Genomic DNA, 17,871 nt, shown 5'->3' with positions numbered 1-17,871 from the left:
AGGTGCCTAGCTAAATCTCTGCAGTCTCGTCAACACTATAATATCATTTAATATATCATATTACAATGATTGTCCAACATTTTGAGTTCAATGGTTCACCATCTGTTATTATGAACGCACTCAATTTCCCCCTCGATCTATTTACACCCATGCAGTCAAATCAGTGCAATTAAATCCTAGATTATTTCTCTGTCTCTGCGTTGTCTGGGAGTAATTATAAGTGACTGGACTCCCTCGATGGACCTCATAATTTAGCATATTTCTGGGGCCATCTTCACACATGTACAGTTTCTTCAGCTTCCATACACCAATCAAGATTTTTAGACCATTCCACTAAAGCTGGGAGTGTAGCACAACCCCAGAGCCTAACAATATCTCTTTTTACCACGATGAGGGCAATATTCCAAAACAGGAACATATTTATGAATTGTTTGTCGGTTCCATATTACAGGGCTACAGCACGTGTTAAAAATAAAGGTCTATCTCTGTGACTTCTCAGGGTCTCTGTTGCATACTTGTTCAGAATCTTTTTATACCTGGACATAGCCACAAAACATGGAGCACTAGCCCCGCATTACCCTATGCCATAGGACATATCAATCCTAATCGTACTCATCTTGAGCAATTGCATTCTGATGAAGTACGCCAGATAGAGGGTATTGAGTTGTGCCAATTGAAACCATGTTCTAATGGCCACTTCTCTTGGATTTCTAGATTGCTTTGTCCCAATCGGAGTCTTTATGATCCCAAATTCCTGCCCCCAGTGGTGTTTAAAATGCATGAGTGGTTGTCTCAAATTATTTAAAATTGTTTTGTAGATCTGTGAGGTGAAATGCTGATATATAGGGGCGGGCAGTGTGTTGTATTCAAGGGAATATTCTTTTGCTACGTCTTTGAGTGCTTGACTAGATCTCGTCATTGCATGTTTTAGTTGCAAATATTTGAAGAATTGGGCATCTGTAAATTCGTCCTGGCTTTGTAGTTCCTTAAAATGTAGCAATCCCTCTGAACCTCTTATATCCCCCAGCTTAGAGCTGCCCATTAGGGCCCACCGTCAGAATACTCTCAATGGCCCTACTTCCTGCCGAACACAAAATTCTCAGAGAGATAACTCTAATGTAAGCTAGTCCGCCAGCCTATTGCTTTATGGCGTTCTTCCAGAGTTTAACTAACATGTTGGTGGGGTTACATTTCGTAACTCTGGTGTCGCTGCCGTATAGTTCCTTCAGGTATCCCCGCAATGGCATTACACATCTATCTGCCATTATTAAGAGTTCCTGCTGCATGGAGAATGCCCTCTAATTCACCACCATCAGCCAGGATACCCAGGAGTAAAGTGGGCTGTTGAACCATCATGAGTGTTTCTTGTTAACGTGTGCAAAGCTACTCTGGAAGGCCCTCCATTCCACAAGTGTGCTCGGGTCACACTGTCTACCTTTGTGAAGAAAACTATCTGGGACCTCCTCTGTGTGCAGTATGTATTGGAACTTGGGTAAGGCGTTCCTTTTGTATTCTACCCTGACTGTTCTTCATGAATTTGTTTCTGTCAGTTGTGACATAGATACCAAGGTATGTAAATCCTGTCTGTGTTCATTGTAGTGGATATTTCCAATTTGTGGGCGGTTGCCAGCTGTTAAGGGAACACGCTATTGAGTTCTGCCAAATAATCAGAATATGTGAGTAATTCCCAAATATGGATAGCCTGTCTAACACCCTAAGTATCGACTGCTAGGGATCAGCTACATAGAGGAGCATGTTGTCTAAATAGAGAGATATAATATACTCCCAATCCGGTTCCCATCGGAGTCCCCTTATTAGCGCGTCACAACGCACCGAGTTGGCCAGCCGCTCAATCGCCAGGGTGAATAGCAGGCAACCCTGCCATGTAACCCGCCCCGTGGGAACTCTCACAACAATATTCCATTCATCTTGACTTGGGCAATGCAGTCAGAAAAGAATAGTCGAGTCCATGCCAGGAACTACAGGCCGAAGCCCATCTTTTGCAGCATGGTCATCAAATATGGCCACTTAAGAGAATCAAAAGCCTTTTCAGCATTTAATGAAAGTATCATGGTGTGTTTGTTCAGAATATTTAATCTGGCTAGGACTCAGTATAAGCGCTATAGGTTGTGCTGTGATGATTTATATGGCACGAAGTCAGACTGGTCTGGCGATATTAGTTTATCTATTAAGCAGTAAATACGGTTGGCCAAAACTTTAGCCAATATTTTAGCCTCAACACTAATTAGGGAGATGGGCCTGTGGGAGTTGCAATCCTCCAATGGTTTGCCATTTTTATGGATTAAGACAATGTTTTCTGTTCTAAGATCTCTTAAGAGCTTGCCATATGTGTGCTATATTCCCCATTATCTGTCATAAAGAGTGTAGGGGCGCATATTTTCCCACCAAGACACTTAAAAATTGTGTGTAGTAGTCCAAACGGGCAGGGGTTTTCACTCTTAATTTGTGTAATGGCTTCTGCCACTTCACTGGTCCAATCTGTTTGTTGAGTGTTGCCCTTCCGGATGGTGAGATTAGGTGTGGGCATATCATTCACAAACCGCATTATTTCCCATAGCGAGTTGCTACCTCTGGGGATGGTATACTTCTTTAAGGTTGGTAGCGAAGGTTTGCCCAATTGCAGTTGTCGTATTCACCACCTTTCTGTCAGGTGTCCCAACCCCGTGCACCCAACTCTGGCCTTCCTCCCATCTTGCCACCTGGGTCAGCAGTTTACCTGCCTTATTTCCCACACCATACTGTTTATGTTACTGCGCCTAGTGTAAAGCTTTCACATCATTTTCTACTAACTGTATTCTTCTCTGGATAGGGCTATTTTGTGACAGAGCTCCTCATTAAATTCTTCTATGAATACGGTTCCACTGGCACAATCACTGCTCTATATCGTGTGCTATCTTATTTTTCTCTCTCTGTATCCCACAGAGGCAGCTATGAGGTGTCCCTAATGCAACCGATTTGCAAACCTCCCAGATTACCATGTCTGAGTCCACCGTCCCTATATTTTCTGTAAAGTACTGCTCTGTTGTGGTTATCAGATGCTTCTTTGTTTACCAGTTTTTCAGTTCTAAGGGGTCCAGTCTCCAATCTACCCTCCTTATTGGTGTCTTTGTGTTTAATCTTGTGTAGAGAGGAGAATGGCCAAAAAACCCTCTCGCAGAAAATGTGTGTCTGTGTATTGACCCTATTGAATCTGTGGTACAAGTAGCCCAGTCTAGACAGTAGCTGCATCCCTCCCGAGGCAAAGGAATACTGTTGCACACCACAATGGGAAAATCACCACAAGTAGGCCACACCTAAAGCACTCACAAAGTTAAAAAGCCTCTTATTCACTCTCTCAGGGAGAGTGGCAGCCAAGGTCCTACTGTCTGCATTGTGAGATACAAGTCCCTCCTCAATTGCAAAACCTGTATCCAGCGACTGTATAATCCATTTTACCATTTTTTCTAGCACCATTGACTGGAGCCAAAGGGGGAAATCCCAGAATCCTTTTCTCCTTTCCATCCCCCCCCCCCTCCCCCCCTCCTTGTGCAACTGCCCTCCAAGGTCTGTCCAGGTCTATCCAAGTGTGATGGGCATTGTTTTACGGGCCAGGACCCCCCTTCAAGAGACAGATTTGAAACCTGCGTTGAGTGGGCTAAGACCTTGTACCTCCCCCTACCTAAGAACCCACAGTTGCTGCATACCAAGTGTGGTTCCTGAAGTAATAACAAGTTTGCAACATGCCTGGCTAGAAATCTCATCACAATCCCTCTTTTCACTTTATGCCCCATCCCACTGACATTCCACGTTAGGATCCTGAGGCTTCAATTAGTTGTTTCTTCCATTGACATAGTCCAGTCTGAATCCTCCCTGCACTCCTGAAGTGACATGAATCCCACTCCTACCTCGTTTTTATGTTTTGTGACACCCTTGGCCTAAAATACCAAAATCCCCTCCCAATCTCATCCCCAAAAGTCCATCCCTACTACCTCATGCTGGACTAGACATTCCCTAATGCTTGAGGTGTTCGTCACCCCATGAAATTGATACATCAAACCTGAATTGTTCTCAAGTTGACTGCCACAGCAGTTTCGTGTCCCTCCATGATTTGGTGGTGGGTGAGGTCAGTGGCCGTACTCAAGGCATCCAGCACCCTTCTCCCACCGCTGGCTTCATCCAGTGTTAAACCACAGTATCTTTTTGAATAAGCCATTGTTAGTAGGTTTGTTTATCCACTCTTCTGTTATTTCCATCTCTATGTTACATTCCACTGTTTCAGTTTCCATTGCTCTCTGTGACTCAGACCCCCGGGAATTGCCTCTAATAAATGTCTGGGCTTCTCTGCGTTTCATTATGCTCGAGGGCTTTGAAGGTAAGCAGCCCGCAGGATTGTGTCCCGTTCTCTGAAGATAAGGACTCCAGTAATCACTGGTCTGGAGGGTGCTCCTGGTTTGAGTGGTATGCCTGGAACGCCAGGTGCTCATATGATTGTGAAATAGTTGGATAAGTCCTCAGGCTTTATCATTGTTTTGGTGAGATTTTCAACAAACTCTTCTACCTCCCTTCTTTTCACCTTTTACTGGAGATCTACTTGATGAATGATATATCTTTTGGCATGCCCTTCTTCATTCTCTGCTCTTGCATGTAGGTATGTTATTGTTTCTACCCGGTGGCGGACTTTTGAATCAAGTGTTTTACTTGAGTCCGTATTTTCATTCAGGGTAGTTAGTCTCTGCTACACCAAACCTGGCTGACATTTTCTGGAAGGCTGTTTTCATTAGGTTAATAGCCAGGGTGACTGTGTCGATTTTGCCTCCCAGTGCTGACTTCTGACTGTCAACAGCAATTCCCTGAGCACAGGATCTTTATTGCATTGGCTAACCCGGACTTTAGATCAGGGTCCTCTTGGGTCTGATCGCTCCTAACAGCATACTTCTCAAGCCTATTAGATTGGGCTTGGTGCTAAGGTTTGTCTCTGCCCATCTTGGTAGTCACCGGGTGGTAGGCGCGCGCCCCACCAATGTCAACTTGTCAACAGTGTGGCGCCTGTCACCGTCAATGGTCTCCTAGCGTTCAATGCAGCAGTCGTGGCACAGTTGCGCTGGTGAAATATTGTGGTCAGTGGATTCAAGCACTCAGCAACTCAAATTGCTTATACCATGGGCAGCCTGCTCTCAGGGCCCCTGTCCTATTCAGGCTTGCAGGAGTTTGTTACCAAGTTCATCAAAGGGAGTAAGCTGCTATCGCCTTTATGTGCGGATCACAGGATCATCAAGCCACGGCCCCAGCTGGGGGATGAGTCATCTGTCGCCGGCCTCTCACTATGTACACTTCGACTCCACATTAGTGTTTTCTGGGAGGGAACATCCCCTCATGACCCAACCAGTTCTCCGCTGGCTCTTGCTGAGGGCTGTGCCAGCCCTCGCTTTGAAGCAGGCCTGATCCCCCAGAGTTCAGCACCCCTCAGTCAGAGGGACATGTCTGCAGGGAGAGAGGGAGCCACACCCCATCTCAGATTGGCAAGTACCTTGATCTGGAGGCCCTCCTCTGCCCCGGTGCGCTCAATGTCTCATCATCACCACTATCCCTGAGTCGGCTTGCTGTCGCTCCCCGACCGACAGCCCTGGCAGCACACGCCTATTCTCCACAGGGTGCCGGTCTTCTTCATACTTTCAGTAGGCATATCAACTGCTCTCCACAGAGGCTCAGTGTGCTTAGGTGGGAGTTACATGCCCCTGATACTAAAGGATCTTGCCTTTTCCACTGTCAGTGGCAGGAACTCAAGCTTAACATACCATTTCGCTTTAGCTCCTTGGCCACGTGCCCCGTTACTAGCCTTCTTGATTGGCTCTATAGAAAGGGCAACTTCTCCCAGTACCCATGGTGCCACCCTGTATGTAATAGCACACATAAAAGGTGTCAAGTATCTCCTGTAGAGGGTCCCAGACAGTAGGAAAAACCAAAAAGGGTAAAAAAAACGTTTTTGTTAACTCCTTGGCAATTTTGTATCGCTTGATTGTAAATGCAAATTAAACGTTGGGTTGAATAGAAAGGCACCAAGCTCTTTCTGACATTAGGGAGGAAGATGATTCAGATGAAATCCAGCTACAAAGTATCAAAGATCAGGACAAAAATAGTAGCAAATTGGTATGAACGTGAGGAAAAATAAGGGAACAAATGAGTAGCTATGCATCCATCACTTGTAGATGCCTCCTTATCCATGATTTTAACTAGAACTAACATCACAGGTAAAAACCCTTCTTTCATGTTGGAGTGGGAATCTTGGATTGTTTCCTTAGATAGCACAACCATTTGAAAGACTTTTCCAGACCTCGTAAAACCTAAGGGATAGGCGAGGCATAAGAAGAATTCCAATTTTGATTCCCTTCTTTCCATATTGTACTCCACTGTCCTGCTGACGGCCTTCTCGCTGGACAGTACGAAAGACTTGCAGACCAACTGTCCCATTGATCGTGAGTGCAGAAAAGCCAGTGTGGTCTGTGCGGCAGGAGCGTTCTGAATACATGCTGAGAGCGGCATTCAACCACATGCCACCTGACCTCACCAGGAGCGTGCCACCTGTATTCCGGTAATTTCTGGTAAACTGTTTACACTCTTCACATTCTCAGTACACATTTATTCCCAACTGCCAGGGTGAAACGACTGGATACGTAGATTTACCATGAATGTCCTATACCCACTGGGACCAGAAACTTGAACTACTGGCCCCAAACAGAATTAGTAGCAGACTCAAAAAAAGGAAAATACTAGCACACAAGGATTTAAATTGACATGGAAATTCAGATTACATGTCAGGAGACGTTTTCTACTAGTAAGAAAACATTTAACTACTAGAACAGCATTCAAGAGATTTGGGAGAAAATAACTACAGGACATCTAGAAGAGCCTTGCTAATGTGAATGGAAAATTGAAATGATGATAATGTATGCACCAGTGCAGATTGATGGACATAATAACCCTTGGTGTTTTATTCAAATGACTCTATAGCTCTATCCCTTGTATAAACTATTTGGGCATACCCTCTGACAATCCAAGTCTTCAGCTCTAACTTCTCTCAGACACTCTTGCTTTGTGTACACTGCCCCACGCAAACCCTCTTATTGTAACTGGGAACGGCTTGCTTTTAATGCTTAATTCATGAACCTTTTATCTATCCTACTTAAAGGAACACACATTTCCCCAAAAAATCGAGAAAGAGTCGATTGTCATTGTACCCACCTGTTTTATCAGTAAGTAAATACACTAAGCGGCCCAGCTCCTCTGGTATAGTGCTGGTTCGAACAACCGTTCCAGGGATGTTATCGTCCTTCATAATCATCCAGCCATAGGCCGCCTTGCCCATGTCCAAGTTCACTCTTAAGCTGTGAAAATCATAAGACCAAACAGTACGAATTTAAAAACAAACATTATACATCATGATCTTTCAACTTTTTTTTTCAAAGGCACACATTTTTAAAGTTACAATTTTGCATAAGTCAACTACATTATCTGTGGGCAGCGCAATCCTCAAGCAGAACCAAGTTGTTGTCTTCAGACCTGCTCAAACAGAGCAACGGTACTCATGATCAATGCACATTTGTATTCTCACAACATTTTCAATACATACACACGGAGGATGTCAGACATCTCTCACACCGCACTTGACAAGACAAGCATCAGTGCAATAGGAAATACATCCCAAACTGCAGGCGTTGTGCCAGCCACCTTCGGCATCAGCCTTTGCTAACCTCAACAACGTGGCCTTTGAGAAGGTCATACAGCAAACCCTGATCTTGCTAACAAACAGCCAGAAATAACTCAGGTCCAGGAACACAATGAAGAGGCATGCATACTTCTTTTTCTTACTGCCTTCCTCAAGCTTCCAGAGAGGTTCCAGCAGTCGGTATGGTTCTCACTTGCATATCAATAGTCACTCTATGTGCCACTCCCAGGGGTGGCTGCCATCTTCTTTCACTGCCACCCTATGAAGAGCACATTTGACACCAAGGGGCAACACACTGTACAGGGGCACAGCTCACTCATGCAGGCTGGACACAGCGAAACCCCCACAATAAAGTACCTAACTCTTTGAAGAGAAAAAGAAATAAAGGCATGGCATGCCTTATAAATCACCGGTAACATACCATATATTAGATGACAGACATGTTCATATCCTAATCTACTCTGTGCCTCCTTAGCTGGAGTCCCTATTGCATAAAATGTCCAGACTGGCTTTCTTCGAACATGCCACTGGGACACAGACATGTGCTCTGAACAGTAGTGCCGCCATCACTGGCAGCACTGGTTTGAGTTTTTATGTCACCGTGCCAATCACTCCCTTGTTGTCTTGGACCTTGCGCACAAGTGGCTCATTGTGTTTTGCTGACATGAGGCCTTTTGTGGGTCTAATGTTTTTACGGTACGTGAGTGGAAACACTTGTATCATTGTGTCTTTCCTCATTAAATGCAAAGCAAAAGAAAATGCACGGCAGAGGAAAAACAAATCTCAATAAAGAGCGGATTTCTCTTTTGATGGTCAAGAGCAACCCAGGGAATGATGAGCGTGATGTCTAAATCATGGAAAACACCTTCAGCAAATCTCAGAGGACAGTTAAGCACTTCTGCAAACTCCGACAAATGGGGTGGTAATTAGTGACTACCGAATCTGCCATAGTCCCATAGCACTAAATTACACTGCGAATTGCTTTTCTGCTAGTTCTGATGACACACATGAAGAATTCTTCTAAAATAAACACCTGAAAGAAGTCAAAAACTGCAAGCAGAAAGTGGGGGTTTATTTCTGAAATGGATTCATGTGCTTTCACCCTAAAACAGTAGAGTAAGATTGTTTCCTCATACATACACTCGTGATATAAAACAGTAAAATGAACACTGCACGTGGAAACACGGCTATTACTTTCTGCAGAGGGATCCTTGTAGTATGAGCAGGTTTTCCGGTCCGTTTTCCATCCGCTTCCTGATAAACTCATGCAATCAATGGAGTGCGAGTGTGAGGAAAACCGTACTCAGTGAACTCAAGGGTGTATTTTTTTCTTGGGTTCTGATACGTACCTGATTGGGATAATGTAGGAAAAAAGAAGAAGAAACCGGAACAGGTAGCGATACCATGGGCCCACAAATCCTTGTAAAGTGACCATCACAACCGAAAGAGCAACCAGAGCTAAGAACAAGGCTTTGGTCAGTTGATTCAATTCAAGGTCCAGCAAGCCCACCTAAAACAAACGAGAAAACATTAATGTAGGAATACAGATTGGGTGCATGAAAACAGATTGTGAACAAAATTAATCCTTGATATATGCCACACAATTAGCCCAAAGCTTTCAGAAGGGACTGTATCAAATCTGCTGAGTCACAAGTGCTCCAACCCAATGATTAATCAGCATCTCTTCAGTGCATTGCATGTTCGTTTAGAACAGGATAAGATGACTCAGAACATTTACGACTCTTTTTACGTAAGACATTAAGAAAAGGCTACTTACTTTCAACTGGAATTCGACAGCATTGGTTTTGTTCACAATTCACTCATTCCCTCATTGCCAGACTGCATTTCACAGCATTAACATGTATACATGACAATTCCTCAGTATTTTTAATATAAACTCAACTCATTGAAAACTGTCCAAATTCCTTCCATTTAGGTGAATATGTTCTGAACTCCAATCAGAACAGAGGTCATCATACTTCACATTTTATAGAACAAGAGTACAAGTCATGACCGGACTGGTGAACTAAAAGCAGCCATGGCAAAAATGCTCTGACCAACCTTGCTCCCTTTGTCTACTCGTGCAATCTCTATCTTTCCATCCATCCATTCTCTCTTCTGTTTCTTTAGGCCCTCGTTGAGTTTTCTTAAATCCGAGATCAGCCACCAACATCCTGATTTCTTCTTAACTAAAAAGTAAGTGGGGTAAAAAAAAAAAAACCTTGGCTCTTGAGGGCTTGTTTATAGCTCCTATTACCAGGATAGCTATCATTTCCCACTGGAGTTTCTTCAGATGCTGGTGTTATGCTATGTTATTATGATTTATTATGTGCACGAATCACCCCAGTAGGGGTTTCTCAATGCAAGGGCCAGGATACCAAGCAAAAACTATCACAGTTAGAATAGGTTAGTCTTAAGTAATTTCCTGAATTGGAGATGATCCTTTCAAATTCACATTTGAAGAGGAAGCTTATTCCAATAAAAAGAGGCTAGGAAAGAAAACGGCCTGCTCCCTGACCGGGACTTTCTGACCCTAGGTAACCTGAGCAGGGCTTTGTCGCAAGATCTTAAAAGTCATGAGGTAGAGTAGCGAGTAAGGTTTGAAGATAGATAGGTAGGCCCTTTACCAAATAAGGATTTGTGAGTTAAGCAGCCGATCTTAAAGATAATTCTGGTTTTCACTGTTAGGCAGTGCAAATCACGTAGAAGAAGGGAGGAAGCAGCTCTAAAAGGGCGATTGCAAATGAGACAGGCGGCGGTGTTCTGTACCACCTGAAGTTTAGAGAGCAGCGACTCGTTGTTAGGGCCAAGAGTGCATTACCATAATCCAGACAGCTGATGACCAACCCCTGGACTAAAGTTTTCCTTACTGTAAGTGTAAAGGAAAGGTTTTTCTCAGCAAATGTTCTCAGCATACGCATCACGTGGAAGCATGAGCCTACAGTGGACACACCGGATCTTTGCACCTTATTGATAAGAGGCAGCAGAATTAGGATTTTGTTACAGATTCTAATATGTGGCTAAAATGAACTATAGCTACAACCACAGCAATTCAAAATCTGAGGTCTAGTTAATTAGTGAGGTGGCCACCCCCACATATGTGAAAGGGGAAAGATCAGTTTGCATGCATGCAGATTCTGCTGCCTTTTATGCCTTGTAAACGATAGTATGGCCAACAAGGTGACAGAAGATACTATGGATGACGAGGTGATGGATGATTATGTGGACAACAAAGTGGTCAACAAAGTTTCCTCCTGAGGTCTGTTCATTGACTTAGATTTGCTAGTCGATAAGCAAGACGTCACTGCAATAGTAGACATGGCAGAGGTAGACGATGGTGTGCTTCTCACGGTGTGGGGCGCGATGGGAGCGGTCACACTAATCGACAAGAATTTGTCAGGAGATGCAGCTAAGTCAATATATAGGTACCCAAAGCTAGTGAAAAGACCATTTTATTGCCCATGATGTTGATTTTGATGTGGTGGTGAAGAAGAAAGATAAAAAGAAAAGATGTTCCCCACAGAAGCCATCTTAGACACACTGATATTTTTTATGGCCAAAGGTGGAAACTCCAAAGTATTTCCTTTTTCTTGTGTCCTTTTAGAAGTCATGAGTGGATCACTTCTTACTGACTCATCCCCAGAAGAGGAAGCATTCTTAGTGGACTTCCGAAATAGCAAAAACCAGACTGCGTTCTGTGCCCATTAAAGTTTTTGTTAAGAAAGTCACCACATCGCTAGAATGAGACAGTGAAGACATTCTTTGTAAGGATCATCTGCAGAGATCTTGTTTTCACGGTTACCAAACAGATAAAATAACGCAGCGTTCTCCTAGTCTGCAATGGAAAACCATAGACCATTGCTCCTTCCCTGGGAAGCAGGCACAACAATTGGAAACAAATCTGGTTGCAACCGAGTGTAGGCATGAACGGATTCTAGGAACTAAAGTAAGAAATGATAAACACCATTATCTGAATCAGATGTCTAAAAGTCCAGAAAGTACAGGGCTCTGGAGAAGTACTCTCCAACTGAAGACATGCAGTAACATCCTGAGTTACAGCCATCTCTTTGGGGTGGAGCTCAGAACACAATCACCTCCTGGACTGGAGTTTAGAAAGTTTACAATTAGGCGAATAAGCTCCAATAGGAACACTGTTGCATTGTTACCGCTATCTCGAAGGAGAATGATTTGAAGACCCATGAGTGTTGACATTCTCGTGCTTGCAAAAATAATACATCTAGGTGGTTTTGTTAATATAGAGAAGCTTATAGTTATTGCAGAACACTCTGAGTTGTTGGGGTTACACCACAGATACTGGCTACTTACTGTACTTGGTTTTCAGAAAGAAAGATCAGTCTGGCATAGTAATTCAAAGCAGTGCAACAACATCGCTTGAAAACCGAATGAGCCCATATATTGAATAAAGAAGTTTTGATTACACAGCCATTACGCGTTTTCAAGGTGAGCGAGATTTAGCGCATGAGTACTCACTACACTTCACATTCCATTTCCTTTATTTATTCAATATATGGGCTCATTCGGTTTTCCTAGTCTTGTGTAAGTACACTTCTCTTTCCATGTCAACGTTTCTTCACCATTTCATTTTACCACCATTAACTATATCACTGATGCTCTTTGTTCAACGGAGCCGTCATTTTTCCCATACACGTGCACTCCTATACCAGTCGTCTTTTTTCTGACCACCGATACTTTCCAGAGCCATCAGCATGCCATGTGCTATTACTAACATCCACCTGAGCATCTTCACATCGACATTTGTTTCTAGTCTACATGAAATATTTATGATGTTCACATTTGTTCTAGGTTGGCCCCTGACGAAGGGACTATTATGATCCCGAAATGCATTGGGCACTCTTCTTCAACGACTTGAAAACATTGTATCATGTATAAATACAGTCATTTTATGTTGAAAGTTGAAAAACTAACCTGTACACTTAGTTAAGAAACTATTAACTTGTTGCACCATTGTATATCTTTATTAACTTTTTCCTCAAAAAGAATTGGTCTAAAATGTGAATTTCAGCTTTATTAAATAAGTGTATTGTTAACACATTCTTTATTTTCATTTGAAAACAATTTGAGCTAGATTGTGTTTTGGGGTGATTCCTCAACCTCGTGAACAGTGCAAGGCACCAAGTGGGTTTTCCCACTTTTTCTCCTCTATGTTACACATCTGCAGTGACAGCGGAATTAGTACCTTAGCACCCTTACTTTAAAATTCTTTAAACCTGCAGAGTAATTACCTATTATAGTTTACCTAAAGGGAGTGCTCCTTCCTCACACTACCACAACCAGTAATATGCCCACATCTGCCGACCTTACATTAAGCTGCAGTGGCAGTGACGGTTTTGATACAATGTAGTTCTCCAAAAAGTGTCACGCTCAAGACATTCCCACATCGTGTGTTAGAAGCCTTCTTACTCCGCAGGCACATACATTGTCTCCCTCCATCAAGCCTTAATGGAGCTAGGTATGCTGCAATATCAGCTGAAATGAATTAGTTTAAATGTGCCATTCCTGAATAGGTTCTTAATATGTGGACAAGCCTTTTTAAGTCCCGCTACAGACCACTTTCGCTGTCTACCAGAGCTCAAGGCAACACAACATCAACAATTTAACAACAGTAAATAGAAAGATGATTTGGCTTTGCCTGATTGGGCCACTGGCTTGGTTGGGTGAGCCCCATTCAGACATTGCATCAATGATGTATCCATCACCTTTTAGTGCAGTTTAATGCCATTTTGTGAATGTTAATACTTTTGTTGTGCAGATTGTGCACTGTGAGTGACTGCACACAAAGTAGAGCCAGCGGATGGCCACTGCGTAGGAAATCCCGTCACAAAAGAGGACATAAACATTATAACATGTAACCATCATGTATTAAGTGATACCCTTCGCAGTCTTGGCATGAAAAGCAAATTAAAATGATCCTACCTTTAGGGTAGGTTGAGTTTCACATTTATTATTTGTTACATTATTTTGATGCTGCCTGGGCTTCATGTCATTTTTATATGTAGAGTAAATGCATTTCACCTTACAGTGATTAACAGAATTTTTTTAATTAGAGTTTCAGTTGCCTGTCAGCTAACATGTCAGCCACTGGCTGCATTCTTAATGCACTGACGTGTTACTGACGAGATGCAGGCGCTCACATAACTTTGATGGCTGACAAGGATGTTTGCCAAGCAGTAGGTAAAAGCAGCAGTAACTTGGAAGGGAGTGCATGGAAATTTCCGCCAGCCAGAGCAGGCAGTAGCACCCCCAAAGTTCTACATCCCCTCATAAAAGGTACTGCTTCCAGAAAACTTTTAGTGCTTAAGGCCAGAAAGTAAACAGCAACAAGGAACTCCTGACCCTGTTAGTGCACTGTATTGCTACTGCCGTGGCTTGGCCTTTATCAACAGGCATAGCTGTAACCTGAGAAAAGCACTTCAGTTTCCTCAAGGACACCTGGGCTTCCCGAACACTCACTTGCTGTACAAACGCAATCCCGAGAACTTGTGACACCTTTCTTGTGACTGCACCAGAAGATGACTACCTATCCCACCAACAGGAGGTGAAGCTGTCTGTGCCCTGCCTGAATGGCATTACTATCATCTTCTTTGCCATCTTTGTGCTATATGAGCACAGGACTGAATTCCAGGAACAGCTCCAATACAAGAGAACCATAATACTTTTGAGATTGAGAACGCTTTCAACTCTAGTTGTGGAAGTGAGTGGTGCCACATTCCCAACTCCACCTTCTAAACTACACACTGATTGATGCGAGTGTTCTGCCAAACTGTCAACAGAAGTGTCCAAAGCCCTTCAGCTATGGCTTTACTATGGAGAAGGCTTTACAGGCAGTCCTTAAAGACAAACCACCTCAAGTGACATGCATTATAATGGTTAAGATGCTGACTGTGACGATCAGAGTTGTAGCCTGGTTTCAATAATGGACTACGTCGTGTGATTCTGGCCAATTTCTAGGGCACATGCATGTGCCTCAGCTCCATTATTTGTCAAACATTTGTTGAGCGGTGATACAGAGTTACCCCAGTATATAGTGTTAAATGAAAAATACTATAAATACATGTATACATATATGTATAAACACACAGAGTGCACAAGAGAGAGAGGCCCATTTAGCTTAAGGCTCAAATGGCTTAACTAGTAGTCAAAATACTCATATCCCAATTTTAGACTTATCTTGGGTGGCTTGACTGCAATCAAGGGTTACAGGCTCCAGCTGTGACAAAAGAGTTATCTACAACTAGTGGCCTGGGCCCACTCTATCTATATATGCAACGGATAGCTGTAAGGGGTCAAAGACAAGCATAAAGTCAACAAGTGATTGGAGGGTAGCCAGTTTGTGGATGTTCCACTGTACTATTGGACCCCAAACAAGATTACCAAGAACTCCCTTTTAACACTTGACTTTCTGGATAACAAGTAAGAGCAGCCTACGAATTATTCAAGGAGATGATGGTGGTTAGACACTCAGAAAACAGCAAAACACAGCAATAACACTCAATAAGACTACCACCCTTTGTTAGTGCAAATCACAAAGAACTTTAATAAACAATCACGTGAAATCATGTATGAAATAAGGCCCTCCACAGAAAATCAGGACTGTCTAGCTCCTCCCTACACAGAGGTTTTGCCCCAGGCATTAGTACAGTACTATATACTAGAATTTCCCAAACAGTTGGAGTTTATGGCAACTTTGCTAGGACGGAACTATGCTAACTTCATGATAAAAGGACTAGGCTAACTGATTGTTCATCATTGGCCTCACTGGGGACAGTTAACACAGCATGCTTGTGAGCATGTTTCCTTCAAGTCAAAAGCTCAGTTTACAATCTCAGCCTCCAACTAGAAATAATTCCGTGCAGCCACCAGTCAGCCATTGGTTGGGTTGCTACACTTTAGGCAGAAATGTAGCTTTGTGTTTGCTCGGTAGAGACTTGGACTTCTCTTCAGAGTGGCAGTGTTTTTACACCGGCTGCAAAAGCACTCAGACACAAAATGGCCAGAAGAGCCCTCTCCAAACCTGGTTGACTAAACTTCTCCAAATGGGATTAGGAAGAATTAAATCAATCAGGTAGACTGTAAAAAAGAATAGAAAAATATGAAGGTTTGCAACAGGGATGTTTCCTGACCCCTTGTCTATTTGGAATTTGCTTAGCAGATCGACCAGATGCTTTGCTTTGTCCCAAGTCAAGTCATTCTCACCATAAATGGGAGCATGTGTATTCTATTTATTTTACGCAGATGACATAATCCTTTTGGATTACACAGCTATTGGTCTGCAACAGAAACTTGAATGCTTACATGAATATTATCAAATTAATTTTATGACCAATAATATTGAGAAATCTAAAAGTATATTCTTTGGTAAAAAAGATATCAACAACATATTAATGGTTTCTAAATAATCTTAAAGTAGAGGAAGTTGGAATGTATAGATATTTGGGTATACTTTTTAATAGAACTCTAAACTGGAAAGATCATTTATGTACTATAAAGGTTAGAGCTTTCTTAAAATCAGGCAGTTTAGTGAAATTTCATCATGGTTTAAGAGGGTTTTCGCTTGGTTCCCTAATGGGATTTATGTAAATGAAAACATTGCCTATGGTTCTTTATGGATCTGAGGTTACAGGATTGGACAGTAATGAGGTGCGGACAGATATTAACAGTGCATGTTTGCAATGTGTCCTTGAACTTCCTAAATGTTTGATGATATAAGCCATCTGCCAAGAGTTAAAGTTTACTTCCTGGGGTGAATTGGCGGAAATGAGTCTCTTGAGATATTTTTATAAATTCTCATGAAATGAATCCGTATTGAAAATTTCCCATCTTTTCAGGCTGGAAGCCCTAAATAGTGAAAGTAAGTGAGCCTGATCTCTTGTCAGTGTACTGGAAAATTTGGTGGGCAAATATGAATTACATGGTACAGTCAATTCATGGGACGGATTTCCATCAAAGAAAGATCTGAGGCTTTTTATATTTAAAGTGACCTCACTATAGGACTATGAATATCTATTAAATGAGTAATCAGTTGTATTTACTTTACCATCTTTAGGCATTGAAAATGTATATCACAACACATTTAGTTTACCTGACCCTCGGTTAAGATATGAGATATTCAAGTTGAGGATAGGCTATAGCCCAAGATTTTCAGAGCCAAAGTTTTATGCAGTGCTTAAAAAGAAAAATGGACTGTGTCTATGTAATCTTAACATAAAATGTTCATTATGGCCCAAATATATATAGACTGCTCAGTTTTTCACAATCTTAGGAAAAAGATTTTTAAACCCTTATTTGCAAAAGATGGGATTCAGACAAGAAAACAATCGGTTTTTTAGCAAACATGAATTATTGTGATAGTGGTATAGGACTTGCTCCATTTAGGATCATGTAAAAGCAATTTTTAAAGTTTAAGATAGGACTTGTAAGTTTATGAAATGTTAAGTAAGCATTATATGCTTTTTAATTGATTTTATGTCTCACACTCAGACTTTAATAAACAAATGTCTCAATAAATGTATTAATATCTCTAGTTAACTAAACAGTCACAAATGGGGTGAATGGACAGCAATCAGCACCAGGTTCCCACCAGCCCAGACACTATGCTGTGGGACCACAGCTGCTTCGGTGTCTGTATGCTTGAATACTCTCACATGGAATAAAATATTCAAAGAATCTTGTATCTTCTGAACTACTGTTTCCAGTCACAAGTGCTCTGTCCCAGAGGTGTTCACAGATTAGGAGGAGTGTGTTCAGTTTACCAGAGCTCGACCTACAATAAAGCTGGAGACAAGGACTTGGGGTTTAAATTAATGGAGGTAAGCAACAGATTTAGATGTGATCCACGGTTCCTGAATCCGTACACACTCTTCCCATTAGCTCTCAAACAGCACCAGGGTAAAAGTGAGGCTAAGGGGTCATCACAGCTCAAGACGCTCCATATTTCCCTGAAGCTTGAGTGGGTCAGGAATGGAACATGGTCATCAAAAGAAAGTGTGAGAAACAAGCAGACAGAGTTGGCACAGTCCACGGACAACTCCTACGTGTCTACTCTGGCAAGCACACACTCCTTCGGATCAGGCACAGCATATCATCGTCTCTCCATGTGCAACAGTCCT

The 17,871-nt window shown here is 42.4% G+C and overlaps 1 protein-coding gene across 2 annotated transcripts in view; it reads right to left on the bottom strand.

Annotated features, from left to right (window-relative positions):
• ATP9B (ATPase phospholipid transporting 9B) overlaps window positions 1-17,871 on the bottom strand; it is a 2,296,170-nt gene that overhangs the window by 546,127 nt on the left and 1,732,172 nt on the right. For both annotated transcript variants that reach the window (XM_085605931.1, XM_085605930.1), the window contains exons 12-13: window positions 9,073-9,233; window positions 7,240-7,382 (exon numbers count right to left, since the gene is read on the bottom strand). In XM_085605931.1, coding sequence (XP_085462057.1) covers window positions 7,240-7,382; window positions 9,073-9,233 — 304 coding nt within the window. The remainder of the gene's footprint in view (window positions 1-7,239; window positions 7,383-9,072; window positions 9,234-17,871) is intronic.

The sequence above is a fragment of the Triturus cristatus genome, chromosome 5_1 (assembly GCF_964204655.1).
Source record: "Triturus cristatus chromosome 5_1, aTriCri1.1, whole genome shotgun sequence".
NCBI classification, from domain to species: domain Eukaryota; kingdom Metazoa; phylum Chordata; class Amphibia; order Caudata; family Salamandridae; genus Triturus; species Triturus cristatus.
The sequence above is the reverse complement of the archived record's forward strand: the minus strand, read 5'-3'. Positions and strand labels throughout refer to the sequence as shown.